This window comes from Phalangium opilio, unplaced genomic scaffold (assembly GCF_054372755.1).
Source record: "Phalangium opilio isolate 3A_F unplaced genomic scaffold, DU_Popi_V2 ptg000082l_1, whole genome shotgun sequence".
Taxonomy (NCBI): domain Eukaryota; kingdom Metazoa; phylum Arthropoda; class Arachnida; order Opiliones; family Phalangiidae; genus Phalangium; species Phalangium opilio.
In genome coordinates, this window is record NW_028324189.1 from 6,771,462 (window position 1) to 6,799,041 (window position 27,580).

A 27,580-nucleotide genomic window follows, 5' to 3' on the forward strand; every position below is an offset into this window, starting at 1 on the left:
GCGTAAACCCTTTAAATGTGGACTCGGCGAGCCCTCTTGGGCCTCGACAACCAACCAACCAATTTTTTTCTCCAGCATCCCATTGATGGTCGGAGATGCTCGGATGCTGGGACTCTGGGAGAATTTTTTCTACATCTCTCTTAGACATTTAAGGGTAATTTTTTTTGGTTTGGCGGTGAAACCCTTTCAGAATGAGCAGAGATTTTAGGCGCGAAAGGGGCCACCCAGTTTTTAAAGCTATCACTCATGAATTTTTGACATTTTAAAATTATTTCCGCACGAAAATACATTCGTAGTTTGTAGATTTATGCTATATAAAATGATCAGGGTTCATACAAACCTGGAGAACAACCTCGAAATGTCAGAGAAGTAAATAAGTTGACTAAATTTAAGTTTTAGTATAATTCGGGGAGAGCTCGGAGAAATTTGTGAAGCTCGAGTAAGTTTGTTCTGAAGGTGTTGCTACAACTAAACAAGTTGGGAAACCAAAATAAGCCTCTCCGAGTCGAGACGCAATTAAGAGGTTTTTCTTAAATAATTGAATAAATATAATTAGTATCAATTATTTTAATTTAGCTTAATTCTAGTTAAAGCGTTTTAAGAAACTCTATTCCTAAAATCATTTTAAACATAGCTATTGTTGACGTTTAAATTCAAGCGTATGCCTCTAGAAATATTTATGGGAAAACAATGTTTGTGAATTTTGTAAATTATATTAATTACTTTGAAATGAAAGTATTAAAATATGTATGGGAATTTCGAAAATAAAATCTTGTGGGGTTCGATTTTTGGGCCCCACGAAGTCACGTAACATATTGAAACGACGCGTTTATTCGAAATTCCCTCACAGTGAGTATTCTAGTATTTATATTGTACTTTCATGGGCAAACATATTGCTATGGTATGGTGAAAAACAGGGGAAAAAAGGACTCAATTCAAAACCGTAAAAAAGAAGGTTTTCTCCAATTGTATAAGAGGTTTTTAGATTCATGACGCCGTTTAGGCAGTTCTTACGGGGCTTAGTTGGGCCCCCGAGCGTCGAAGTGTATACTGCCGCGTTTGGGGGCCCCCCTTCTGGTACATCCTCCCAAACTCCGCAATCCGTAAAAATACGTATTGTTGCGGTTGGTACCTTGAATTCAAACTGTTTTGTCAAATATGAAGGATTGGAGTGCGAGAAATGGGATTTCCTATTCCCATGCGGAGGATACGTTTGGTGGGCCCCGAGAGGTGGGGGCCCAACGGGGTATTAAGAAGATTGTTTATGGGCCTGTGAGACTCGGGTTCTCTTGAGATTTTATTTGACCTTGGTGCCCAACAGCTCCGGTGTTTTTTTATTATGTCGTTTTGTATACCGTATTTCGTAACGGATTGGGCCCTAATTTGTTGGGGGTTTTTTATACCATGCCCTTGGATACTGGTGGTATCCTCTTACTCTTGGGGGGTATCAATTTACCTAAGTTCTGAGGTGGTATCACGCTCCGAATTTGAATGCAGTGCACGGTACAAGTATCGTATAAGAAGTAAAACTTACTAAGAAAGTGGAATTAAGAATGCATGGGACTATTACATACTCAAGGTTTGAGACGTATCTCTTATAGAACCAGAGTTTAACAGTGTCGTGTAATTAATCCCTTGTTGGGATTGGGAGAAGTAGGACTAAGGACTTTCCCGTGTCTGTAATAAAACACAGTTTGTCGTAACCCTAAGTTTTTAGTATGGTTGTATGGGGGGCAAATAACAACATAACATACTCAAAGGATCTCCCCGTATCTCTAGTAGAACCAGAGTAATGAGCCTCTAAAGTTTAGTGTAATGCTATTCCTATGGAGGGTATGTTTATGAACATTTTGCTTAATTACTCGGCCCCTGTTTGTCTTAATCCCAAGTCTTTAGTATGGTTGGATGGGGGCAAATAACAACATAACATGCTCAAAGGGCATCCCCGTATCTCTAGTAGAACCACAGTTATGAGCCTCAAAAGTTGGGTGTAATGCTTTTCCTATGGAGGGGGCTATGTTTGTGAACATTTTACTCGGCCCCTGTTTGAAGTACTGGTTCTTTAAAAAAAGAAAAATTCATATTTCAGTGTCCAATATAATCCTATAATTCTGGAAAACCGTCCTATAAAATTCTACATTTTCATGAAAAAAATACCTATAATTCCTATAAATATTTTCAAAATTCAGCTGGGGGCCCTGATTACACTTCATAGTGGAGATTCATAATAAATGTTTAAAACAGTTAATTTGTTTATAACAAATATTCTTGTTAACATTGGCCTAAAAATTAATAAGGGAAAATCAAATGAATGAAATAGAGAATTAAAAACCTATAGCTTTGAAATTCGGAATCGAATTTTTTTAATAGCGAAGATAGACGCATCCGGATATGCTATAAATCTTGGTGTTGATCCCTTGGGGGCTTGTTGGAGAAGCGTGAATCAAAAGCGATCTCATCAAAGAAAGCTCTCACTCTCGCAGCTAGCGCACCATTTTGAATGAAGAGTCCTCTATCCTATTGGTAATTTTCACACCCCAAGAACCCTGAGATATGAAGTGAAAGGATTCAAAGAAAAATTTCTCACGGACGGCAAGACCCATGTACCTATAGTATTAGTTAGGCTTAACCCAACGCGGAAGACCTTAAAAAAAAAATATGAATTTTTTACCATAAAGGATATGTCAAACACGCCCGGCGTTTGAAACGCGTCAAAAATCTTACCCCTCAAAATAGGGAAAGTGAATGTACGCCCTACTGCGCTGCTATTTGACTACCGAGTATCGCTGTTACCTTTCCTCCATTTTCCCTCAAAATGGCGGCGAACTTTACGGAGTTGTAACTATAGTCAGGGGAATTAAGACGCTGAGCATCGATTAAAGGGATGTGCAATGTTGGGGCGAGACCGATATCAATTTGAGCTCTACAGGGTTGCCAGTAATTGCAAGAGCATCTCCTGATGCGGGTTTGGAAGTTAACCGAATGATCACTGAATCGAACATAATCCTACAACCTTTTCAGATAACGGTTGAATTGCACTGATAAATGGCTGGCAACACTTGTTTTTCGCACTATCTATAGTCAGGGATGGATTTAATTTTAGAAGTAGGAATGGAGAACGGTTAGTATTTACTTCAGTCCGACTCATAGCCCAGTAAAGAGACCCCCCCCCCCTCCAACACGTAACGAAAAGTTTAAATTATCTTATTGGCTCACTTAAACTACGTTTTGATGACGTTGCTGACGGGGCCGGCGAAAAATACGTAATTCCTTCTTTTTACCTCTGTCGCTATGACCCGCCTCTTCTTTCATACCCCCCCCCCCCCCGGCCCGGGGAAGGGGGTCCGGGACTTTGACGCGCGCCCAGATATTACTCTGTTCTCCATTCCTACTTCTAAAATTAAATCTATCCATGGTATAGTAAAATCACCAAATTCTCCACGTCTGTCTCTCACACGATATAATTATAGTGTCAGTTCCTCTTTAAAGGCAGGCGAATTTTTTTTTATTTTCTCATCTCATCTCATCTCTCTCTGGCGGTGTAGTGTGAAATGGCGCATCAATGACGTCATTGAATTAAAAAAAACCGCGTAAAAAGCGAGAACTCCTTTAGAATTAGTTGTATAACCCCTTCTCACAGCCGCCACCGTAGGAAGGGCGCGCCGACAAAAATATGAAATGATGGAAGATGTATAGAAAGAAAAAAATTATCCCCCCAAAAAAATTGTTACCAGCTGCTGCGTACGGATAAAATTCTCCGGGCCCAACAGATCCCAATCACAAAAATATATAATTTTTTTTATATCGAAATAATCTATCTAACGGCCCGGCGGTTATCCCGAGGTACGAAAGGGTTTTTTTTAATCAATGTGGTCTGCGATTTTTATACTCGCTTAGCGTCTTCGAAAGATCATTATTATTAACGGAAATTAGTCCGTATTTTTTATTTGGTTTTAGTCAATGATATTTAATTATTTTTTTTTACAAAATTAATCAATGTTTTACGGAGGTGCGTGGCTGCGTGCTAAGGGGCTAATAGGGTACGTGGGAAAGCCGCCAACCCAATGCAAAGTTTGATAAATTTCAGGGTAAAATAATAATAATAATTTAGGCTTAAATGTAGCAGTTGAATTCTAGTGTTGTTTTTAGTAGAATTAAACGAATTTCATTTATAATTTCGTACCCGATTATCCGTAAGAAACATGCAACAAGAGTTTGTCCGTCTGTTAGTAACGTTTCGATTATTAGTTGCGTCATAAATTAATAAGATATGTGCCATAAGTTTGTCACTGGTTAATGAGAGCGTAGGTCATAGATTCTTGTAAAGCGACTCCTGGAGAGGAGCGGTCAAAGACTTAGTATATACTAAATAGGAAGATGGAAGTCCTGCAAAATTGACCGAGTCAGGGGTAAATAACGAAAGGAGTTAGAGACGCTAGCTTCCGTAGTGTAGAATACAGTGGGACTTTCAAACGTAGACACAGAAAAGAGAAAACGCCTCGGTCGCGCCGCCTATAATTGAAAATAAGTATGATATTTTCCAACCAATAGCGTGGCAGCAAAGATTCGCAAGTCATGCTGGGATATCGAGTTTCTCCTGTCTGCTAGTATTCGTCTGCTAGTGCTCGTCTGCTTACGACTGAGTGACAATTAGGCTTAGAGTAAAGTTTATTCATTAAGGTGCATTTGAATTAGAAACATGCAACTTTAAAGTTGGTAAATTCCTTATTCGATAATGAAATGGAATTAATTGTCGTTTTTGCAGCCTTCAATACAGTTTTAGTTGTTTTAATTTCTTTAGTCACAGATACAGTCGATGATCCTGATCCCACAGTTCCCACTAAGCCTTGGCTCACTGAGCCGACTCTGTAACCGCGCACTTACGGCAAAACAAGTTTGATCACATTTTGAGGATTTCCCCAGCTTCAAATTGCAAATTGTTGACTTATCTTTCTTCTTTAAATCGCTGTTTACTCGCGATTGAATATAATAATTATATTGGGTTGATTTATGAGACGACTTCACAACATCGACACCCGCCATTTTACTTTACCCAGAATACCTGCGGCGCGAGATTTTAAGGCAAAACTTTTAAGTTTCTGGTCTTATTTACAATACAGTTCCAAAGATGGCACTACGTTAGTTACAAATTCTATGACGTTTCAAGGTCCCACTGTATTCTACACTACGGAAGCTAGCGTCTCTAACTCCTTTCGTTATTTACCCCTGACCGAGTGTAATCAATTCTCGCTTGTCGTTCTCGATCTAGCTCTCAGATTATTAGTTGTTCCATAAGTTTGGCACTGGTTATTGAAAGCTTGTCATGAAGTGACCTAGGTCATAGATTCTAGTAAAGCGACTCCTGGTCCTGGAGAGGTGCTGTTAAAGGCTTAGTAATGCAGACTAAAAAGGAAGATCGAAGTCCTGCAAAATTAACCACCGAGTGTAGGACTTGTCGTTCTCCCTCGAAGTAGCTCTCAGTATAAGTCTCTAGCATTACGAAGTACAAGTAGTGTCATACTTATGGAAGGAACATATCACTTATAAACTTATGGTTGCGTGAATAGATAGTGTTCGCTAAAGAGCCTAAAGAAATTTCCTTCGAACCCAAAATGGTGGTGAATACAAGTTCGTTCCATCGTTAGCGTTGCCGACAACGTGAGATCTAATAAGATGTAAATTTCATTCCCATGGCAAACGATTTTATCATTTTTGTCGTCAAATTAAAGGAAATCACGCGACGCACGCTATCCCCTCATCGAAATATTCTTAAACGCTTTCTAATTGTTTTTAATTAACAGTTTAACACCCAGGTTCCTAGCTTAACCCCTACCCCCAACCCTCCCTTTGGTCTAAAATATAATATTGAACCCTTGGAATAATAAATATAAATGTAGCCACCTTTGAAATATTAATGTTTCTATTTTTATTTACAGATGGTTTGATTTACGCGAAGCTATTAACGAATTTTGGCCATTGGAAGAAAGCCGAAATGAAACCGAAACTGATCTGGTAGGTCATTTTAAAAGTAGGCCTAAAATTGAGTTACCAAAAAGAGTAGCTATTATAGGAGCGAAGTACAATGGGATGGTTCGATGGGAAATCAATTTTGAGTACTTGTGTTAGGGTGTCCCCCTTAAGGACATTTAGAAGTATGGACAAAATTGATTGCCCATACTGTATAGTACAGTACTATACTTCGGTCCTATAATTACCCCGTTTTGGAATACCCTGTATATACTCTGGTTTAATGTCTAGCACACACCGGAAGTTGAGTTATAACTAATCACGAATACAGTAGACATTCTAAACAATTTTTTAAAGGAGTAGGCTATCTTCTCAAGTATATTATTCAAACGAATGCCAAAATGACTCGCGTGAGGATTTGAGTTGGTATCATTGGATAGTTGCGCTATGCCTTTAAAACAGGCGAGAAGTGACGGCGTCAAAGTTATGTTCTGGCGTCACCTCGCGTATGTTTTTCCCACGCGATGTTAAGAGCCATTTGTATTCGCTTCGAATGTTAAACTCGGTATAATTACTTATCTCAATTAGTAATTCCAGTCTCGTTTCTCCATTATTCATGATAAACTTCAACAGGAAGGACCCCACGCTGTGTCTTCCACTCAAAACCCGGAACAATTAGAAGACGATTCAGGGGGGTCCAAGTACTTGAGGACCAAAGATAGGCGGGACTTACCCGAATACTTGCACGAAGTCGGTTGTACTTGCGACGAAACTCCCTTACCTCATCACGTCTCCAGTCAAGAACAAATTGACCATTTGGTCCAAGAGACTAAAAACTTCTTGAAGACCTTACCCAAACCTGCCATGGTAACCTTAGCCAGGTAAGAGTTGCTATTAAGCTTATAATCTCAGTTTCTCACTTTGGCGCGAGATTTACTTATTTCGGCAGGAAACAGGGACGCTATATTCACGCGCATTTTAAGCCTATAAACATCACGTGATTATTTTCACTTTGGCGCGAGATTCATTTATTTTGGCGGGAAGACGAGAGCGACCTCGGACACGTGACATTGCCAAAACTTTAATTTCTTTTTTTTTATCATTCGATTTTTATGAATTATTTCTTTTTCTTTTTTCAAACTACCGGATGCGTTATAATTTATTATGTTATGTTTTCCCGCCTTATGGTAACATATTTTTTCCCGGGGCCAACTACATTTTTTGACAATATGTATAGAAATTACTTTATAGATGTGTTTCCCAATGTCTAGGCATATTATTAATTTAATAACAATTTTATACAATTCTTTTTGACCTGGAAACAGGATGCTGCGTATGATTTTATGGGTGAAATTTTAAACCAGGGGGGGGGAGAATTTGCCACAGAATAATCAAAGTTACTTAACGGAAATTAAATATAATTAATTCGTAGAGATTCGTAATTATAATTAACTTATATAGACTTGAGGGTACCATATGTGAAATTGTGAATGAAAAAAAGAAAACTAAATTATGGTGTTGGATCTTGAAACTTGAACTTAAATTGTCAGCTTATTTCAGCTCGGTAGCTAATGATACTTGGTGTAATTACTGTACGGAATGTGTCCTTTCACGTGGTATATTAATTTCGAATTTAGACTACATTAGTAAATAAGTTAAACCGAGGTTAAAATTCGATTACGACATCTTTCAAGTATCTTAAATGGAATTACTTCAAAGCGTAATTACGGTGTTGAACATTAGGCTTATTTGAATGGTTCAGAGTGTCGCTTCGCTTTCAAAGGGGAACTCGACGCTCTAAAGATAAATGACCAAAAATCACGCGAAATTGTAGAAGGCCCATTCCGGGTAATTAATTAACCACAAAGAAGGCACAAAAAAATAAAATAATAAAAAAAGATATGCCATCGCGCAAAGTTCACCTGGCCTGTTGGCCCGTGAAGATATCGTCTCTTATCACGGGATTTTACGGCTATTTATTTCATTTTTTTTCTAAAGAGAAAATAGAGAGAGATAGAGAGCGGCCACTGTTAAGTCGCGCAAGATAAAACAACAGGATGAGAGATAAGACTCTCTCCACCGCTCTTATGTAGAAGCCAATTATTTTTAATTTAATAGTCGCTATTCTCCCCGAAAAACTGAACTACCACTATCACCTCCTCCAAGTAGTAACTACCGGACACCACCTATTACCTCTCTGCCCATTCATTCATTTGTTACTCATCGCTTTAGAGAGCTTAAGCTCCGAGCTCGCATGGTGTTCCAAAAAGGGACGTGGTAATTAAAGGACCGAAGAACATGCAGTGTTATGGAACGTTCTATGGGAAAAATCAATTTAGAGTTCTAAACTTCCATGACATTTTGTCACACACAATGGACACCTCCTAAATAAGTTACGAACATTGTCCCACTGTTTTATCAAAAGTTTATAGTATAAAACAAAAAGTACACTTCGTTGAAACTTGCTGTCTTCCTGAAATATGAGAAGCCTCGCCTATTTATCCCAGAATAGCTTCGACCCCCCCCCTCTGTGTATGATTTCCTTCCCGACCGTGGTACAGTGAACAAGCTGTGAATAGGCTCATATTGTAGTAGATGCTAGCTCTAGTACCAAAAATTATCGTTTGGATCGCCAGCATCATGTACTACTTTCTATAAACCTATGACACCCAGTAGCTTTTCCCGAGGGTGTAGACACTTGAGAACTCAGGTGTACAATATATCTTGAACTCAATGTACTGTCAAAGCTGAACTGTTAGTTCCGAAGGATTTCAACTCAATGCACTGTCAAAGCTGAACTCTTTTGAACTCAGGTGTACATAGAGATCCAGAGCGTCTACCCCCTCGGCTTTTCCCTAATTGGTTAGTTCCTGTAGGCGGTTGAGCGAAGGTAGTATGCTTCTCAATCTCGTTCTCAATTTACATGCCGTCTAAAGCCAATGGCAGGGAATTGTTAATGAAGTGTACTTTTGGGTTTTATATCTATACACTTTTGGTTTTATGGAATGACCCCTTAAAATTCGATATGAAACTGAACACACAATGATTTCTAATTTAATTAAGGGGGCATCCATAAAACACTCCAACGTTCATAGCTTGTTTTGGGGGGTGTTATTTGTAGGGGTAAAATGTCATACATTTTTGACTCAAAATGGATTGCCCATAGAACCATCCCACTGTACTTCGTTTTCGCTCCTTTATACTTAACGTCTCTATTTCAAATTAAAAGAGATTTTTTTTTTTGGAAAAAAAATGGTCGTAAAACATCAAAAAACGAATGAAGTTCTGAATCCAGCTAATTATTACGCTTATTTTAGTGTAATTACAATATGAAATACTTAGTAATGATGTGTAATAATAGGTTAGGTGTTGCATCCAACGGTTTCTCTTAATTTTAGTGAGAACAATCGGTATTAAATTGCCTATCATTTGACGACGAATTTTTTTATAATAATCTTAGCTTTAGTGTAATCGAAGTAGTTCGTATAATTTGCGTAATTGTCGGGTTGGTAGGCAAATTAACATAATTTATCCATTAATTTTATCCTGACCCTACTTAAAATGAAGCGCAATGTTAAAAGTTGGCGTTTAAATGAAAATTGCGCAATTTTTTGTTTGTTGCAGATCAAGTTTAGACGAATATTGTCCTCAAGAACAGGTTAACGATATTCAAAACTTGGTTCTTAAAATGTTAGAGGAGCTTTACGGTTCCTTAAACGTTACTTTGGATTACTAAGGTAGAAACTCAGGGTAAGAAGTCATTTTTCACGGACAAATTAATGTGAAAATAAAACACACATCAATATTCATAATAAACACATTTTATTCATGATTGGAAAAAAATAAAACACATCAATATTCATAATAACAGAAGTATATAATACTTCTCTTCGAGAGAAGTGTACAAGCACAAAGCGGGGTAAGTGTAACGTCATTCTTCCCAACATCGGATCATTCGGAGCAAGGTTACTAAACCGAATCACATACGCGATAAATAGTTCCCTCATCATTACTCTATAAGCGCTTAACTATTTGGCAAGACGTGCTTGTGGATTTTGTCCCACCCCAAGACGAGGTTTGTGGGTTGATTGCTGGGAATTTAGTACCAAACAATTATAGAATTCACCTTACGGTGCGATGCCCATCTGAAGTTTGATGAGCGGGAAAGCAAACAAAAAGGGTGAGCCTGGAAAGAATGACGTTACATAACTTAAGTATGAAGAGGATACAGAGTGGCATCCTTCTTCTATTATCCCCTTCTGATAATAAACACATTTTATTCATGATTCGAAAAAAATAAAACACACATCAATATTCATAATAAACACATTTTATTCATGATTCGAAAAAAATAAAACACACATCAATATTCATAATAAACACATTTTATTCATGATTCGAAAAAAATAAAACACACATCAATATTCATAATAAACACATTTTATTCTTGATTCGAAAAAAATAAAAGACAAGTCTTTACAAAAATTATAACTTTTACCATGAACTAAAATTTCCAAAACCTTTTGGAAGTGTTTTAACTTTTTTGGGAGCAGGAGATTCATCAGAGGGTCCCGATTTCAGTTTCCTGTAATTACAAATAATATTAATAACAAAGGGGGAAAATCACCCAATGAGCAGATTTAAAGGGGAAAATATGACCCAATGAGCAGATTTAAAGGGAATATATCACCCAATAAAGGCGAAAAAAAAAAACAAGCCATACTTGACAACATTAGGAGTAATGTATTTTCCAACTCCTTTTGTATGTGCCACTAATTTTTGTGCTTCTAGCAATAATTTGGCTTTAATGGCAGCTTCTTCTTTGCGCAGGCGTTCCTCTTCTTCCGCGCGTTCTTTAGCCAGCTAATTAATAATTTTAATTAATATTAATAATCAATAACTAAATTACAATTGCAACTAACCTGATCATCAATTTCCTCATAAGGATCAATGAAAACCACAGCTTTTAACAATTTAATTTCTTCCTATTAAATAAATAATTAGTTTTAATTGAAATTAATTTAACTATAATATTAATAATAAATTAAAAACCTTGGGTTTATCTTTAGCGTCTGTTTCTACTTTTTCCATTGCATTAAGAGTATCCATTCCACCCACAACTCTTAATTTTTTTAATAAAATTAAGTTCAAATTAAATAATTAACTTTAATTACAATTAAATTAAATTAAACTTACTTTCCAAAAACAGTATGTTTAGTGTCTAAATGGCGACAAGATCTATAAGTAATGTAACTGAAGGGAAAAAATTATTAAAAATTTAAAATTAATTTCAATTTAACTCCAATTAATATTAATTTCAATTTTAACTCCCAATTAATATTAATTTCAATTTTAACTCCCAATTAATATTAATTTCAATTTTAACTCCAATTAATATTAATATTAATTTCAATTTTAACTCCAATTAATATTAATATTAATTTTAACTCCAATTAATATTAATTTCAATTTTAACTCCAATTAATATTAATATTAATATTAATTTCAATTTTAACTCCAATTAATATTAATATTAATATTAATTTCAATTTTAACTCCAATTAATATTAATATTAATTTCAATTTTAACTCCAATTAATATTAATATTAATATTAATTTCAATTTTAACTCCAATTAATATTAATATTAATATTAATTTCAATTTTAACTCCAATTAATATTAATATTAATTTCAATTTTAACTCCAATTAATATTAATATTAATATTAATTTCAATTTTAACTCCAATTAATATTAATATTAATATTAATTTCAATTTTAACTCCAATTAATATTAATATTAATTTCAATTTTAACTCCAATTAAAATTAATAAATATCAATTTTAACTCTAATTGAAATTAATAAATATCAATTTAACTCTAATTGAAATTAATAAATATCAATTTAACTCTAATTAAAATAGCTTAATTTAATTACAATTGCGATTTATTTGAATTAGGTCCGGTATTGGCCATAGCCAAATTTCCCCTTCCTTGATGAACCAAATTAGGTTTAAATTCGTCCTTGAAAGGTTTCCCCCAAATGGATTCCCCTCCTTTTCCACTACCAGTTGGATCCCCACCTTGAATCTAATTAAAACAAATATTAAATTAATTAATTAATCATTAATAACAGCAATTAATTCATTTAAATAATTACCATGAAATTTTTAATGGATCTATGAAAGATGGTATCATCATAATACCCCTTTGAACACAATTTAATGAAATTCTCGCATGTTTTAGGCGTCATTTCGCAATAGAGTTCAATGTTCAAAGGCCCGTGACTGGTGATCAATTGAACATAACCCTTTTTCTTTAACCTTCCATAACGAACTTGTTCATTGCTTAAAATTGCTAAAAAACATGATTTTTAGACGGGGGTTAAAGGTTAAATGGGATATGCCATTTATTACCCGGTTCCAAAACTGTATTTGGCTCCATAACAGTTGAGGTTAAACTGGCAGCCACAGTTCCAGTTGAATAATGAGCGGAATTGATTTTATCCGCCTTCAATTTTTCCACTTTCTCAGTAACCTTAATTAATGTCATAATTTAATTAAATAACTAATTAATTAATGTCAAAGGGTAATTAATTAATTAATGTCAAAGGGTAATTAATCAATTAATGTCAAAGGGTAATTAATTAATGTCAAAGGGTAATTAATTAATGACCAAGGGTAATTAATTAATGTCAAAGGGTAATTAATTAATGTCAAAGGGTAATTAATTAATGACCAAGGGTAATTAATTAATGTCAAAGGCTAATTAATTAATTAATTAATGTCAAAGGATAATTAATTAATGTCAAAGGGTAAGTAATTAATTAATTAATGTCAAAGGGTAAGTAATTAATTAATGTCAAAGGGTAAGTAATTAATTAATGGCAAAGGGTAATTAATTAATTAATGGCAAAGGGTAATTAATTAATTAATTAATGTCAAAGGGTAATTAATTAATTAATGTCAAAGGGTAATTAATTAATTAATGTCAAAGGGTAATTAATTAATTAATGTCAAAGGGTAATTAATTAATTAATGTCAAAGGGTAATTAATTAATTAATGTCAAAGGGTAATTAATTAATTAATGTCAAAGGGTAATTATTTAAGGCTTACAGCTGGTTTGTAATCGCGTTTAAGTTCATCTAAAATGCCTTTAGTTTCTGAACTAACACACTTTAAAGTGTAACGTGGATCTTTCTTAGCTTTTTCATCCTCTAGAAATTAATAATTAATGTTAATCTTTTACTAAATAGACTTAATTTTAAGTTACCTTCGTTTAAAACCTTCAAATTATTTTTTAAATGATGGAAATTTGATAAATTGAATTTATCTAAATTTGAAGGATCTTGAATGGTAACAATATCATTTTTCTTAAAAGGTTCGTCAGTTAATAAATCTTTCAGGGATTTATTTTTAATGTTTAGTTGTTCAATCGCCTAATTTAATTGTTAAATATTAATGATTAATGATATTTAATTAATATTTGATTAATTTTAACGAACCTCGTAGCTAAAAACATTTCCAGTGGGTTTAATAGCCACAATGTGAGAATTAGCATTGAAAACTTTGTACAAAACAGGGCAATGATATTTTCCCTCAGAGTTTTTGTAGAAATTCAATTTAGTCAAAGCTTTAACGTCTAATTTCTATAATTATTTAAAATTAATTAACTTATAATAAACTAATTAACAATATTATTATAATACCTTTCCAGTTGCTGGGTCAATACCAAACTTCTTCACAAATGGAACAATGTTCCTTTAAATATTTAATGCAATGACGATTAATAATGATTTAACGTTAATTATATTTAATTTAACTAACATTAGGTCGTAGATAACCCCTTCCTCCGTGCAATAAGGGTGTTCAAAGGGTTGCAGTGATAGAGTGCAATGGGAGAAGGGTAGCCTTCTAAAATGGGCTACCCCTTCTGGCTCTGTATTTAATCAATTTAATTTAATTGTGATTATCTTAATGAATGCGTGGTTAAAGCGGAGTTACGTACCTGATCCTGGCTTTTTTCCTCCATAAAATTGGGCCCATTCTGTACACGTCAAGTACCTTTAATTTTAAAATTGAAAAGTTAATTGGATTTTTTGCTAAGCCTTGGCGAAAAAAAAATTCAAATTGCTTTTATTATTCACATTTTATCCTTTTGATGCTGGCGTTTCCCCATTTTTAGTTAGTTTAGTAGTGATTTAACACTACACTAATGTCAAAATTAATTAAAATTAACCCTTGGTTTGTCAAATTGACTTTTAAGCAAGGCGCGTAAACAAAAACACCTCTGCTTTAAGTTCAGAGCAGAGGCTAGGAGGAGTGAGGTGAGTAGGTGAAATGCGGGACTGTCAGTAGGCGCTTTTTAATCCAATTTCAAGAGAAATCAGAATTTGTTTTCTTTGAAATTTGCAATTCAAATATTGACAAAAACACCTATATTTTGTTAAAAATTGCTAGCAATTAATATAATCATAGAAAGACAGAAACTCGGGAGGCTTGTTTTGCCAAGGAGGATCCTCTCCTAGTCGGATTTACAGGTCTACTGTGAGATCCTCCTTGGTGGCAATAGTTTTTTGTCGTCTGCTAAATTGTTGTAGGCTTGGAGTTGAATCGCTGCCTACGCATAGATATAGTAAAACTATAAAGGGTCTAGATCCACTTCGCTGGCTTAGGCTTAACGAAAAAACGCGGAAGGGGCAACGAGCAGACAGCCGCTATTTTCTGGGGGTAGCCGTATAAAACGCCATCTATCGGGGACAAATTAGCGGCCAAAATTGGAACTATCATAAGGACGAGTGGCACTCTATGTTAACTCCCTATAGGGCATAATAAGTCAAACCCTCGGAGATGCCATTGCTCCATTTTATACGAGCTAAGAGCGGAAAAACGTATTTTATAAATTTTACACCTGTAAAATCTTTTAAAAAACACTTGGAACTTGTATTTCTACTTACTTTCGAGGAAATACCACCGTTTTCTGAAGGTAAGAGTCTTTTTTTTATACATTTATTGGTAATAAAAACATTTAAGGCGAGCTAAGCCTTGGTCATGGCCATAATGTAGAAGTAGATTTGGAAATGGAGTAATGGCATCTCCGAGGGTTTGACTTATTATGCCCTATAGGGAGTTAACATAGAGTGCCACTCATCCTTATGATAGTTCCAATTTTGGCCGCTAATTTTTCCCCGATAGATGGCGTTTTATACGGCTACCCCCAGAAAATAGCGGCTGTCTGCTCGTTGCCCCTTCCGCGTCGACCTCCCATTGAATTGTGTATCTACCCTTTTAATATATCTATGTGCCTACGTTAATCAAGGCCTGTGCGCGGCGCCGATTTTTATTTTTCGTTGCCGTATTCTCTCACCTGAGAACTCTATTAGCTGGAGTTAAGGAATTTGAATGTTTCATTTTCTCGCGCTTGAAATTTTAAATACTAATTTTCGCGCGCGTTTCGGTCCAGCTATAAAAGCAATTTCGCGGTAAAATAGGGATAAAATAAGAAGTCGCTCTCTTCGAACATACCGCGTACAGGCCTTGATTAACGTAGGCAACGGTTGAATATTTTCAACCCTTTTGTGTTCACTACCGCTACTTCAGATAAAGTAAAAGTAAACGAAAGACAAGCCCACTTAATTAGGCATACGTGTTTTAGTAAAAGTGTAAACCTACTGAGAGTAGGCGTAAAATTAAAAGCAAAAGTAATAAGATAACCCAGGAAGTGACAGAACACTGAGCAACATTACAATTGTACTTGCAATCACGCGGCACCAACATCACTTTTTAAAATGTCAGAGAAACGTCCGGATATTATCGTCTTTGACTTAGGTACGTTATTAAAATTAAGTTAATTAACTTAATTAATTAAAATTAGGCCCATGGTCTAATCATAGTCTGAAATTATTTCAGACTATACTTTATGGCCATTTTGGGTGGACACTCACGTTAACCCGCCCTTTAAATTAAAGTAAATGCTTAAATTAAGTTTAATCACGATTAGAAATTTAAAATTAATCTTAATTAGGGATGGGAATATATTGGATTCATGTGGTAGAAAAATTAAATGCTATCCAGAGGTTGAGGGTTTACTTCAAACATTAAAAGAAGATGGGTATACATTAGCCATTGCATCCAGGTTCAGTTAATTTACCTTAATTTATTTTAATTTAATCCTAATTAAGTTTAATTAATTGGTATTAGAACGGGGGAAATTGAAGGAGCCAATCAACTTTTAAAACTTTTAGATTTTGACAAGTATTTTACTTATAAAGAAATATACCCTGGTTGCAAGGTTACCCACTTTAAAAGGTTAGATAGATTAAACTTAATGTCGATTAAAGTTAATTAATATAAACTGGTAATAGCTTTCACGAGCAAAGTGGAGTAGAGTATACCCAAATGATGTTTTTTGATGATGAACATAGAAATATAAGAGATCTATCAAAATTAGGTGAATTTCAATTTAATTTAATCTTGATTAATTTTAATCTAGATTAAAATTAATTAATTAAATTGTGATTATTTAAAGGCGTCACTTGTAAATTGGTTAAAGATGGCTTTTGTCAAAAGGATTTGAAAGAAGCTATGGATGAATTTATAAAGAAAAAAGTTTAAAATTAATTTTAATTTAAATTTAAATAAGATTAAATTAATTAAATTATTTATGGTAAAGGAAAGAAAAAAATCCGGTGGTTTTTAGATTTGTAAGAAATTCTAAAGAATGTTTATTTAAAAATATATTGATAATTTATTTTGATATTTTTCATACTTTCATACATACATACATACATACATACTTAAAGGGAGGGTGAAGTAGAAAATCAAGTAGCGCGCGAATTTTATCAAATCTCGTGATAAATTTCTTTAGGCATGGCGCGTGCCACGAGAATTTTGTTAACAAAAAGGCAGGGCGTTACGCGATTGGTCGGCAGTCCTTGTTTAAAATTATCCTTAAAATCTGAACCTAATTTGAATTTTAAAATCACTCGGAAGTATTTCCTGAATGTTTCACTATGCAGGCTGGTCTTATAATTAGTAGAAGAATCGATAAAAAATCACTTGATTTTCTACTTCACCCTCCCTTTAACACTTTTGCTTTTATGTAAGTTTAAATGATTTCCTTGGGTGTTACGTGGATATTATGCTTGGCAATACCACTTCTAACATATTTGTTGCTTTAAAAATTTGTGTTGCAACAATCGCAACCAAATTGGGGTTTTAAACTGCCAATAATGACTTCATGCCTCTCTTTTTGACGAATTTCGAATTGAACTCGTGTTCCTAAGTAGATATGCAACCCTTATTGTGTCTGCGCAGATTCTTGCAGCACCGTCAAAGAATTGGTCAAAGGCTTAGATGAAGTATTTCAAACGGATTTCATCATGTCCGCCATTTTTTTTTTTTGCTCTTTGCACCATCAGTCAAAGGCTTAGATGAAGTATTTACGAGGATTTCATCATGTCCGCCTGACTCCGCCATTTTTTTTTTGCTCTTTGTCCGGGAATGGCTAGGGGCATGGTGCTTTCATTTTTTCAAGTTGCTAAGCCTAGTTCTTTTGTCCAGATTCTACTTGTGTTATTACACCCCCACGTTGCCTAAATGTTTCTAGGTAGGCAGTATTTGAAGTAAATAATAATTACGCACAAAATATTAGAATATAAAACTTATTATTTTTATTCTTTCTATAGCTGATATTTTCCCTTTTTTTAGGGTTAACACTTTGATTGAAAAACTAAAATTAATTATATATATATTTACAAGAAATTACACTTTGAAACATTTTTTTTACATTAATACAATATGAAAATGAGAAAAAAAAATATATTTTACATTATTTACAACGCGTCTTGGCGTCTATATCATCCATTCCTTTATGGACACTCCCCATATGGAAGGATGCTTTGCTCTGCGGTCCTAGACGTCTTTTGTTTAGAGCCAAGGATCATAGTGAATCCCCGGGGGATCCTGCTCTGCGTTTTAATATTTAATATTAACCCCCGGGGGATCCTGCTCTGCGTCCGGGGGATCCTGCTCTGCGTTCCTAGACACAATGTCCTAAAAAGAAACCACAAATAAAAAAGATTTTATTAGTTTGGAAAACGCCCTATTTTTTTAGGCTTAGCTGGTCTATTTTTGGTTTCGTATCTAGTTACTTTGGGCTTTAAGTATAAAATTTAAGCACTTACTATGAACTTTTCCATAATGGCGTATGGAAATTGAGCAAGATCCCCGCACGCTGTGATTTTTTTAGAAAAAAGACAACGTATCGGCTTGGACCGCAGAGTTCTTCATCTTGACCTTCGGACATCTTGGGACGTACATCTTGAGGGCCGTACAGGACATCATTTTATTACAGACGGATTGACTTTTGTTCTACAAATTCAAACTGAATTTCTGTTCAAAATGGCGACGTTACGATGTTTCTTTGTCCTCTATCTTGGCGCTCAGCCAAATTGCCTCGGTGTGCGAGAAGAGGTGATACTCGAGTCTCCGAGCGGAGCGGAATGAGACTCACACGTTGTACAAATTCCCTCTTATAAACTGCGTTATCCTCCCATCCAATGAAAACCCTCCGTTGGTTGTAGTTAGGATCGTACCACGTGATAAGTAAGTAACAAGTAGTCCACATGCGCAGCGTGTTCGATACTTGCCTTAAAGGCTTATTGAAACTTCGCTGAACGCTGTCTTGACGGACATAGTGTTTACGCGCCATAAGCCCCCCTTATTGTTCCTTTGGCGGGAATTCACCTTATCATTTTTTTTAGCACTCGAAATTGTATATGATAGTATCAACCAATCAAATCTCTTCGTTGGTTGTAGTTTGAGTTTAGTTGTAAAATTCCTTCTTCCCCCGTCTTTGTTCTATTTTCACTCATTCGAGTCTATATATCCGACCAAAACTTAGGAAGTTGACTTGGTAAGTTGTTGTCCGACATTACGCGAATCTTAAGTTATTGTACCCAAATTTAGATATTATTAGTTTATTGGAAAATATTTATTTAAATTCATATAATAATTTAAAATTAGGATTTTCTTCTTTGTTGTTTGTAAAAAATAGAAATTGTAGCCTCGTGCAAAAAAAAGCTACTTTGGCTTTTCTTTTAGTGTTTAGTTTTAATTTGTCAGATTTTCAATTAATTGATGAAACTATGATGATTTTAAAATTTTCTTTACAATTTCAGTTTTTTACTGTTTCAGGAAGTAATAAATAAGTTATAACATCTGGTGGTTAATTATGAGTCGGTTCAAATCAAAGTAAGCGTATTTGTAATATTTTTAATATGAAAAACACGATAAGGGTAATTTTCTTATAGATTAAAGTTGATGTGGAATTTCCTATCGGAAAGACTCCAATCTGGAGCTTATGGAAATCGATTTTTCGCGGTTAAACGAGACGAAACCAGTTACATTATTGCTGTTAAAGTCATGAACCAGAGAAAGTTATCAAATGCCAAATTAAATAAGAGAGACGAGTGGGCACTACTCCTTGTAAGTTAAAAGGGCTGACGAGTGACGACCCCCCTCTCGTCTTTTACCCACCCACTATGCTACGCTCTATGGGGAAGATCGTTGTTAAGGCCAAGGCTATAGAGAGTAATGTCAGTTCTACTATGGAGCTCAGTGTCATCCCCCCTACCAGACGCGTACAGTATCCCCTCTTACGAAAGCGCGCCTAGAGGGAGGGATAAACAGTCTACTCCCCTCTCTACCGACACTACTCTATTTACCCCCCCCCCTTGGAAATTGGGGGGGGGAAATAGTGTATCAAACTGTTTTAAACACATTGACCTCCGGACCCTTAGTTTCATCCATTTTCTTGGAATTTTTCCATTGTTGTTTCAAAGGAGGGTCAAGAGGGCAGTTTGTTATCCTAAAGAACTAAAAAGCCATTACCACATTTTCTGAAATATATAATGGGGTTCATACAAACCTGATATATGCCAGGGAAATAAATTGTTGAGGAAAAATTCAGGGGAATTTGTGAGGCTTGAGAAAGGTTGCTTCAACTAAAAATAGCCAATTTAGCGAGGTTATATTACTCAAACAAACAAACAAACAAAACACACACACACACTTCTGTAGTTACTGAACCTGGAAATATCTTTGATAAAACCTGGAAATGTCAGGCAAATACCTTTGAATAAACATGGAAATATCAGAGAAATTGGTTTTTTTTTTTTTTTGCTCCGTTTTTATTGTCGAGCTAGGACCAAAGAAAAAGGTCTTACAGCTCCGAAACTTTTTGAAAAAACTTATGTACACTTTACATTACAAGCTATAGGGAATATAATACAAAATTAACATTAATTAAAATTAAATTAAACAAATTAAACAATATGAAATAAAATAACAGGAAATTGAGGCAGAGGTTAAATTTAAATATTTAGGAATAATTTTAAAGTTCTATGAATGCTTGTAGATTTGAGCCACTTTGCTTTGTTATATTAGTATTTAAAACAAGAAAATGCTTTTAGGAATATTGCCAGTTAAAAGGCCGCGCCGCACCTAAAACAGAAAAAGAATTTACAAGTGTCAGATCAACTTTCTTCAGTGCAATTCTGAAATGTCGTTGTATCCCTGATGGAAATTTCCGTAAAATTACCTACAAGAAGGATTTTGAAAGGCATCAAATTGAACCTTCACCCGACTACAAGTACTTCCTATTCACTTGTAAGTCCTCCCCTCCCCTCCCTTCTACTCCCAATATTAATCATATTGATATTTCTGCCCCATCACCATAACCATTAAGGCTCAAACCCCAGATTCATGCCGGATTGGCCAGTAAAGTACTTTGAAAATTGTCCAAATTCTCCACAAGTAGTTCCAAGGACACCGGACGTTTTGGAAATGGCCATGGATGAAGCTGAACTTGATACAGATGATCCACCTCACCAAATGGAATTAGCAGGGTTGAAATCAGAGCCAATGACTGAAGACCGCTATGACAACAGGTTTGAAGACATTGAGAATATGCTGCCAGTTGAATTCTTGCTGGCCAATAAGAGAGAGACTCCGCTTAATCCTCTTGGGTATTGTAGTAATCATCCACCACCGTCAAATCGGGAAATTGTTCTTGACGTCACAAAAATTAGCCTGGAAGTGAGGCTTAACTTATTCCAGAACTTAAGATGCCAACTGGCAAACACACACCCAATGAGTCCTGATGCTAAAGACATCATAAAAGGCCTTGAAATTCTGAATGGAGCTTCTGAGGATGTTTATGGAGCTGCTTCTCCTGATTTTAACCGAGCTCATGACTTTAATGGAGTTGCTGCTTCTCCTGATTTTAATGGAGCCCATGACTTTAATGGAGTTGCTGCTTCACCTGATTTTAACAGAGCTCATGACTTTAATGGAGTTGCTGCTTCACCTGATTTTAACAGAGCTCATGACTTTAATGGAGTTGCTGCTTCACCTGATTTTAACAGAGCTCAAGACTTTGATGGAGTTGCTGTTTCACCTGATTTTAATGGAGCCCAAGACTTTGATGGAGTTGTTGTTTCACCTGATTTTAATGGAGCTCAAGACTTTGATGGAGTTGCTGTTTCACCTGATTTTAACGGAGTTGCTGCTTCTCCTGACTTGGATGGAGTTGCTGCTTCTCCTGACTTGGATGGAGTTGCTGCTTCTCCTGACTTGGATGGAGTTGCTGCTTCTCCTGACTTGGATGGAGTTGCTGCTTCTCCTGACTTGGATGGAGTTGCTGCTTCTCCTGACTTGGATGGAGTTGCTGCTTCTCCTGACTTGGATGGAGTTGCTGCTTCTCCTGACTTGGATGGAGTTGCTGCTTCTCCTGACTTGGATGGAGTTGCTGCTTCTCCTGACTTGGATGGAGTTGCTGCTTCTCCTGACTTTGACAGAGCTCTCCTGGAATTGTTTGAACATTTCCATGAATATGATGGAGCTCTTGCTGTTATGCAAGATAACGGCCCAATACCTCCTGTCGCTTCATGCGCACAGCAGAATCCCCCGGGTGATGGTGGTGTAACTTTACGCCACCAAGTTGAACAAGTCGATCATAGTAGTCTTTATGATTTGACTTTTAAGCAATTATCCAGTTCGGGGACTCTAAATACTCCTCCTGACATGAAGTTGAATCAGTTCAAATCACTAGTGTCAGATGACCCAATGAAGAGTATCACGTGTAATATGAGTCCAAGTATGCATTGGAACCCTGATGATTGCTTAAACAGGATGGATGAAAGTCATCCGAGTCCTCAAGCTACTGAGGAAAATCCTCGCTCTGAACATATAACCCAGTTCAATGATGAACTTGATTTTGAGTGTTTTATGGATTTAAATTTTTTGTGTGGGATTTAAAAAAGGTCAAAAACAGCAAATGAGTTTTTGCTAATTATTATTATTATTATTATATCAATTGAACACGATTTAAAAATATTAAAGAAATGTCTCTGATTTTTCATTCATTTGTCAACATTACTGATCAGTTTGTTCAAAAGTCTGTTATAGTTTGATTAAAATGTATTTTCAAACAATCCAACTTTGACTACAATTTATTTACTGATCAGTTTGTTCGTAAGTCTGTTATAGTTTGATTAAAATGTATTTTCAAACAATCCAACTTTGACTACAATTTATTTACTGATCAGTTTGTTCATAAGTCTGTTATAATTTGATTAAAATGTATTTTCAAACAATCCAACTTTGACTACAATTTATTTACTGATCAGTTTGTTCATAAGTCTGTTATAATTTGATTAAAATGTATTTTCAAACAATCCAACTTTGACTACAATTTATTTACTGATCAGTTTGTTCTTAAGTCTGTTATAATTTGATTAAAATGTATTTTCAAACAATCCAACTTTGACTACGATTTATTTAACAACAATTTGTTGTTTTGGATCATCTGATTGAAACAGGATTAAATAATGCTAATTGCTAATGTGGTTAGTTAATAAGTATAATATAATAAATTTTAGGCCCATCAAAGAAAAAAAATAATTAAATTATGACAAGGGGGAATTCCAAAGATTTTAGCAGTGAATGATTTTCTAAAGAATAATCGGTTCCTTAATAACTGCTCCAAAAATTCCTTAACGGATGGTGAAATTCCTTCATCATATCTCGCAGAGAGAGAGGGGATTGTCTATGGCACCCGTCTCATAGACCATTTCGATGGGAAAAGGTTCAAACTGTTTGTCTCGCTTTAGATATACACCACCGAAGCCCGCGTGATTCTGCGCGAGCTATTAAGATCGAAAAGGCTTATCTGTACTAGACATTATTGGTTGGCAGTGTTACAACGGTAATAGTACGAGTAAGGCTGCCTTTGGCTTCGCTGTCAAGTCTTTATCCCAGAGAATAAACTCGTATTTCTGCACGAAAACTTATTGCTTCCAACAAACTTTCACATACATACTGCGGACGGTTTTATTGTTAAGTCCTTCAACACACAGACGCGTTTACTAACGGCAGCGATTAGTGTTGGGTCTACTTTTTCTAATGGCGTTGATACCATAGCTGCCGGTACTCGCTTGAACCGTTCAACTTATGTCTGTGAATTAAGTTGGTTCAGAGGACACTTGGAATCGCGGTAGTCTTTCGTTCCATCATAGTAGTTTTCGTCCGTTTTGCGTAGGTTATGTTGAACCACTGGTACTTGTAAAGAGGGAGGGAAATTTGTACTTGTACTTGTAGAAAATATATCATTGCTTGAACGGTTTGGAAATGCAAACCGGGGTTTTAGTTTAGTCGGGACCAGAGTCTCGATAAGGTAAGGTGAGACTTCTTTTTGGATTGCAGTTTCCAAGGACCGGATAAGTAATTGAGTGGGTTAATTAGCTACCATTATGAGTGTACCGCAACATACTGTTCGTAAGATGAAAGAGGAGGATCTTCCTCAAGCGTTGGCCATTTGGGAAGAAACTGGGATGTACCAGGGTAGTGATAGTCTAAGTACTTGGTTTCAAATTGATCCGAACGGAATGTTCGTAGCAGCTACTGACGATGGTAATTGTAAGACAAATCTCGCTTGGATGTTGTTCAGTGATAAATATTGACAAGTACCTACTTTGAATGTTGTCTGATCGTAACGTTGGATGTACCAGCTGTATATGTAATCGGACCAACTCGTCTACGTGCTTTGACACAGGTCAAATACTTGGTACTTGCGCCGCCGTTTTCTCTCGCGAAGATCTGGCCTTCTTGGGTCTATACGCCGTTCGACCCGAGTACCGTGGACGAGGTGTTGGTGGAGGAATCTTGAAGGCCGCCCTGGAGTACGTCGGTGACCGTAATTGCGCCCTTAATACCAGCGAGAGTCATTTGGCGACGTACCGGGATCGCGCTGGGTTCGGTTTGGTTACCGAATGGATTTCGATCGCCTACGAGAAAGAGGGGGCCGATGTCGATTGCATGAGGGAACGAGTACCCGGAGTTAATGTTGTCGATTTCAACAAAAGTCGTTTTGCGTCAGTCGTAGCTTATGACGCCGCGGTTCAGGGTTATTGCCGAGAGCAAATACTACGTCTCACTTTGAAGGAAGCTGATTGCGTCGCCATGGTCGCTCTGCGAGAGAATGGTATGGTACTGCTAAGTAGAATTTTACGCGGAGACTTTATTGGGTTCTGCTCTTTCCCCGCGTAAAGGACAAACTATCTGCGGTTATGGTATAATTCGTAAGAATGTTCACGGACACGGGATGGTCGGCCCGCTGTACGCGGATGATAAAGACGTAGCTGAGGCCCTCTTCTCGAAGTTGATTCGGACCTTTCCAGCGGCCAGAAACTACGGGGTTATATATATTCCGTTGAAGAACAACGCCGAGAGCTTAACCTTTTCTGAGAAGCTTAATATGAATGTCTTTGACGTGGTTTCTCGTCTCTTCAGTAAGGAATCGGTCCCTCCGGCCGAACCCAATAAGATATGGGCTCAACACGACCTTAACTTCTGCAACTTTTAACTTAGAATAACTATTTAAATTATACCATTATCTGTATTATTCCTCTAACTTTATTGTAAGTAATTGTGAGATGTACCGTTTTGTTGACTGTCTAAATGAACAAAGAGCGTTCAATATTTATAAGTGTAGGAAATTCGTAGTAGTGTGTTACTCATGTTGTGGTTAATAAAGTAACATAAAATCAAAATGAAACCGAAACCAAATTTCTAAAAATTGCGCGCTGTGACGTAATTCGTTTATCACCTTCTCGACCAATCAGACAACGTTCCGTCGCATTTCTGTCGCCATTTGCCTGAAAAACACGTAGAGTTTAGGATCGAAGAAAACTCGAGTCATCCGTAACTTCTTAAGTTTTCAATTGAAATCAACGAGAATTAATTATATTTAAACATATTCAAATGAGAATTTTATTGATAAATGTTACGTAATCGCAGTAAAGTCGAGAAAACGGTAGAACTACTGTAATTAGTAAGTCGTGAGTCGGAAAACCAACATAAATCCTAAGCCTTGGCTTCAAGGCTAGTATAGTAAGTTGTAATTGTAAGTTGTTTTTAAATTTGGTATCGTAATTAAGTTAATTTTCCTGGGCTGAATATGAAATGAAGATATTACTTTTATATTTTCAAGAGAAACGGAGGTTCTATAAAGAATTTCTAACAAAAATGAGTGAAATTCAGACATGGTTTAAAAGTCTACCAACATGTACACGTTATTGGTTTGGACTTTCTGTTGCTTTTGCGCTTTTAGGGAGAATAGGATTAGTTAGTCCTTATTATTTAATCCTTACTTATGACCATTTCATCAAAGGATTCCAGGTTGGTTTTATTATTATCTAAAAACTCTTGGGTGTAGAGTTCAATTATGATAAAATCAAAATGATAACATTTTAGTTTTGGAGGCCAGCAACGGCACTTTTCTATTACCCTTTAAGTCCAAGTACTGGATTTCATTATCTTCTAAATCTCTTCTTCTTGTATAATTACTCTTTACGATTAGAAACTGGTATGTCAGGCTAATATTTTCAATTTTAAAAAATCAAATTTGACTTTAATTAAGTGACTTTTAATTTAATTTACTCAAAAAGGGGTGTTTGCCCAACGTCCTGGTGATTATTTCTTTATGCTGTTGTTTAACTGGCTTTGTATCGTAATGGTGGCATTGTTTAGTAACATAATGTTATTAATGGACCCCATGGTTTTAAGCGTTCTTTACGTTTGGTGCCAGTTGAACAAAGATCAGGAAGTTACGTTTTGGTTTGGAACCAGATTTAAAGTACCTAAATTAATTCTATTTCTATTTATTTGTTGGTAAACAAATATTTTAATGTATTATATGACGTTACGTTGTAGGCCATGTATTTGCCTTGGGTACTCATGGGATTTAATATGATCTTAAGTGGAGGGTAAGATTGAGAATTGAGATGTTTTGGGGGGGAAAAATATTAAATAACGAACAAGTTGTTGATTGATTTGGGTTCAATTAAATTTTCTCAGAGGACTTTACGAAATTGTGGGTATCTTAGTTGGTCATTTGTACTACTTTCTGACGTTCAAATACCCACAAGATTATGGTGGCCGTCGGCTTATTAGCACACCACAAATAATGTAAGAATTAAATTAGACCCCCCTCCCCCCCCAGGGTTCATACAAAGGTGGAATACCTGGAATTTTTTTTTTTACTAAAATTCAGGGAAAACTCCCAGGGTTGGCAAGTTTTTGCCAGGGGTGGAAAAAAACCGCGGTTTTAACCTGGTAAAAACTGGGTGGCAAAAACTAATTTTTCCGCGGTTTAAACCGGTGGCAAAAAACCATTTTTTCCGCGGTTTTTTCCACTTTTTAAGGTTTTTTCCAGTTGCTATGTAAAGTATTTGACTAATTATTCGTTAAATATTCGCGAAAAACCTGGCAAATTTGAATACTATAAATTTAATAGAGTAATAACCACCTGAAATTTAAAAATTGAAAATACTATTGTTATTTTTCTAACATAACAATAACAAACATCACGAAAATGCACTTAAAACTCGCTAGTTTACCACTTTGTAACCATGAATTTAGTTTTTGCCGGTTTTTACCAGTTTTTTCCACGTGTCCTGGCAAAAACTAGTTTTTTCCGGGTTTTTGCCAACCCTGAAAATTCCTGGAAATTGGTTTTCCAAATGTTGTATGAACCCTTTCCTCTCCTCTCCCTCCCAACCATTTATGAAATAGAATGAATTTCAAAATGGAAATAATAAATTTCTTTTAGATATCAATATTTTCCAAACCGTCAAGGTGGTGTGGGAGGCTTTGGTCAACCTCCAGCATTTAGGCAACCACCTCCTACAGCCAATAATAACAGAAGGGGTCATGATTGGGGACCGGGTCATAGGTTAAATTAAAAAAAAGAAAAAAAAACACCCCCTCAATGTTAAAACATCCCAAATCTTTACACACCTTTGTTATTAAACGAAAGGAAAAAAAACTAAAACTACCCAAAAAATTTGTGGACAGACTTTTACACCAAACATTGAGTTTATCTTTCTTTAACACTGAAAGAGAAATAAAATAAAATAAAATTCCCTTGACCTTTAACCCCGCCTCTATGTACTTGTACAGTTTGCTCTAAAAATATTTATAATAAAACTGTCTCTGACTCTGTTTTTATTCATATATTTTGAAGAAAAAAAACCCCCAAATCTAATTAG

At 35.7% G+C, this 27,580-nt stretch overlaps 6 protein-coding genes and 1 long non-coding RNA gene across 12 annotated transcripts in view; 5 read left to right on the top strand and 2 right to left on the bottom strand.

Moving 5' to 3' along the window:
- The window catches only part of MESR6 (misexpression suppressor of ras 6), a 216,616-nt gene extending 206,324 nt beyond the window's left edge, over nt 1-10,292 (top strand). For both annotated transcript variants that reach the window (XM_089848069.1, XM_089848070.1), the window contains 3 exons: nt 5,937-6,012; nt 6,601-6,848; nt 9,592-10,292. In XM_089848069.1, coding sequence (XP_089704195.1) covers nt 5,937-6,012; nt 6,601-6,848; nt 9,592-9,703 — 436 coding nt within the window. In that variant the 3' untranslated portion in view covers nt 9,704-10,292. The remainder of the gene's footprint in view (nt 1-5,936; nt 6,013-6,600; nt 6,849-9,591) is intronic.
- Nucleotides 10,293-10,391: 99 nt separating this feature from the next.
- Nucleotides 10,392-14,291, bottom strand: LOC149651241 (RING-type E3 ubiquitin-protein ligase PPIL2). The gene is made up of 15 exons (XM_089848068.1): nt 14,117-14,291; nt 13,978-14,033; nt 13,797-13,908; nt 13,679-13,730; nt 13,475-13,618; nt 13,243-13,408; nt 13,086-13,186; nt 12,386-12,506; nt 12,130-12,326; nt 11,908-12,059; nt 11,164-11,220; nt 11,020-11,089; nt 10,890-10,952; nt 10,691-10,830; nt 10,392-10,552 (listed from the first exon to the last, which is right to left on the bottom strand). The coding sequence occupies exons 1-15, from the start codon at nt 14,146-14,148 to the stop codon at nt 10,462-10,464; spliced, it is 1,554 nt and encodes a 517-aa protein (XP_089704194.1). The 5' UTR covers nt 14,149-14,291; the 3' UTR covers nt 10,392-10,461.
- Nucleotides 14,292-15,277: 986 nt separating this feature from the next.
- On the top strand, nt 15,278-16,725 carry LOC149651242 (magnesium-dependent phosphatase 1-like). The gene is made up of 6 exons (XM_089848074.1): nt 15,278-15,797; nt 15,879-15,936; nt 15,994-16,104; nt 16,170-16,277; nt 16,334-16,419; nt 16,498-16,725. Exons 1-6 carry the CDS (start codon nt 15,758-15,760, stop codon nt 16,581-16,583), a joined length of 489 nt encoding a protein of 162 aa, XP_089704200.1. The 5' UTR covers nt 15,278-15,757; the 3' UTR covers nt 16,584-16,725.
- An 893-nt stretch (nt 16,726-17,618) lies between these two features.
- Nucleotides 17,619-18,585, bottom strand: LOC149651243 (uncharacterized). Its single transcript, XR_016371142.1, has 2 exons — nt 18,155-18,585; nt 17,619-18,023 (listed from the first exon to the last, which is right to left on the bottom strand). It is a non-coding gene; the product is annotated as an uncharacterized LOC149651243 (long non-coding RNA).
- A 182-nt stretch (nt 18,586-18,767) lies between these two features.
- LOC149651244 (uncharacterized) lies at nt 18,768-22,632 on the top strand. 4 transcript variants are annotated; one of them, XM_089848061.1, is made up of 5 exons: nt 18,768-18,885; nt 19,167-19,223; nt 19,283-19,457; nt 20,444-20,639; nt 20,719-22,632. In XM_089848061.1, the coding sequence occupies exons 2-5, from the start codon at nt 19,204-19,206 to the stop codon at nt 22,287-22,289; spliced, it is 1,962 nt and encodes a 653-aa protein (XP_089704187.1). In that variant the 5' UTR covers nt 18,768-18,885; nt 19,167-19,203; the 3' UTR covers nt 22,290-22,632. The 4 variants fall into 4 exon arrangements, with proteins under 4 accessions (XP_089704187.1, XP_089704188.1, XP_089704189.1 ...); XM_089848062.1 differs by having other exon boundaries at nt 18,834-18,885; nt 19,151-19,223; XM_089848063.1 differs by lacking the exon at nt 18,768-18,885 and having other exon boundaries at nt 18,894-19,223; nt 20,719-21,429; nt 21,475-22,632.
- A 302-nt stretch (nt 22,633-22,934) lies between these two features.
- Nucleotides 22,935-25,434, top strand: LOC149651245 (uncharacterized protein F36G3.2-like). Of its 2 annotated transcripts, XM_089848072.1 has the most exons (4): nt 22,935-23,711; nt 23,775-23,942; nt 24,085-24,513; nt 24,581-25,434. In XM_089848072.1, the coding sequence occupies exons 2-4, from the start codon at nt 23,783-23,785 to the stop codon at nt 24,892-24,894; spliced, it is 903 nt and encodes a 300-aa protein (XP_089704198.1). In that variant the 5' UTR covers nt 22,935-23,711; nt 23,775-23,782; the 3' UTR covers nt 24,895-25,434. The 2 variants fall into 2 exon arrangements, with proteins under 2 accessions (XP_089704198.1, XP_089704197.1); XM_089848071.1 differs by having other exon boundaries at nt 22,935-23,942.
- On the top strand, nt 25,197-27,533 carry Der-1 (derlin 1). The gene is made up of 7 exons (XM_089848073.1): nt 25,197-25,434; nt 25,522-25,709; nt 25,785-25,896; nt 25,979-26,166; nt 26,244-26,296; nt 26,388-26,498; nt 27,142-27,533. Exons 2-7 carry the CDS (start codon nt 25,557-25,559, stop codon nt 27,272-27,274), a joined length of 750 nt encoding a protein of 249 aa, XP_089704199.1. The 5' UTR covers nt 25,197-25,434; nt 25,522-25,556; the 3' UTR covers nt 27,275-27,533.
- Nucleotides 27,534-27,580: the final 47 nt, after the last annotated feature.

What these genes read in the sequence shown, in the direction of transcription:
- LOC149651241 (XM_089848068.1), bottom strand. Translation starts at nt 14,148, where the DNA reads ATGGGGAAACGCCAGCATCAAAAGGATAAAAT. An exon ending in TTGACCCAGCAACTGGAAAG is followed by an intron (nt 13,619 to 13,678) that starts GTATTATAATAA and finishes AAATAATTATAG; the next exon opens with AAATTAGACGTTAAAGCTTT. An exon ending in AATTCAAATAAATCGCAATT is followed by an intron (nt 11,221 to 11,907) that starts GTAATTAAATTA and finishes TTTTCCCTTCAG; the next exon opens with TTACATTACTTATAGATCTT.
- LOC149651242 (XM_089848074.1), top strand. Translation starts at nt 15,758, where the DNA reads ATGTCAGAGAAACGTCCGGATATTATCGTCTTTGACTTAG. An exon ending in AAGGTTACCCACTTTAAAAG is followed by an intron (nt 16,278 to 16,333) that starts GTTAGATAGATT and finishes AACTGGTAATAG; the next exon opens with CTTTCACGAGCAAAGTGGAG. An exon ending in AAGAGATCTATCAAAATTAG is followed by an intron (nt 16,420 to 16,497) that starts GTGAATTTCAAT and finishes GATTATTTAAAG; the next exon opens with GCGTCACTTGTAAATTGGTT.
- LOC149651244 (XM_089848061.1), top strand. Translation starts at nt 19,204, where the DNA reads ATGAGTCGGTTCAAATCAAA. An exon ending in ACGAGTGGGCACTACTCCTT is followed by an intron (nt 19,458 to 20,443) that starts GTAAGTTAAAAG and finishes AAATGCTTTTAG; the next exon opens with GAATATTGCCAGTTAAAAGG. An exon ending in CAAGTACTTCCTATTCACTT is followed by an intron (nt 20,640 to 20,718) that starts GTAAGTCCTCCC and finishes ATAACCATTAAG; the next exon opens with GCTCAAACCCCAGATTCATG.
- Der-1 (XM_089848073.1), top strand. Translation starts at nt 25,557, where the DNA reads ATGAGTGAAATTCAGACATGGTTTAAAAGTCTACCAACATGTACACGT. An exon ending in ATTTCATCAAAGGATTCCAG is followed by an intron (nt 25,710 to 25,784) that starts GTTGGTTTTATT and finishes ATAACATTTTAG; the next exon opens with TTTTGGAGGCCAGCAACGGC. An exon ending in ATTAGCACACCACAAATAAT is followed by an intron (nt 26,499 to 27,141) that starts GTAAGAATTAAA and finishes AATTTCTTTTAG; the next exon opens with ATATCAATATTTTCCAAACC.
- LOC149651245 (XM_089848071.1), top strand. Translation starts at nt 23,783, where the DNA reads ATGAGTGTACCGCAACATACTGTTCGTAAGATGAAAGAGGAGGATCTT. An exon ending in CGTAGCAGCTACTGACGATG is followed by an intron (nt 23,943 to 24,084) that starts GTAATTGTAAGA and finishes GCTTTGACACAG; the next exon opens with GTCAAATACTTGGTACTTGC. An exon ending in GGTCGCTCTGCGAGAGAATG is followed by an intron (nt 24,514 to 24,580) that starts GTATGGTACTGC and finishes CCCCGCGTAAAG; the next exon opens with GACAAACTATCTGCGGTTAT.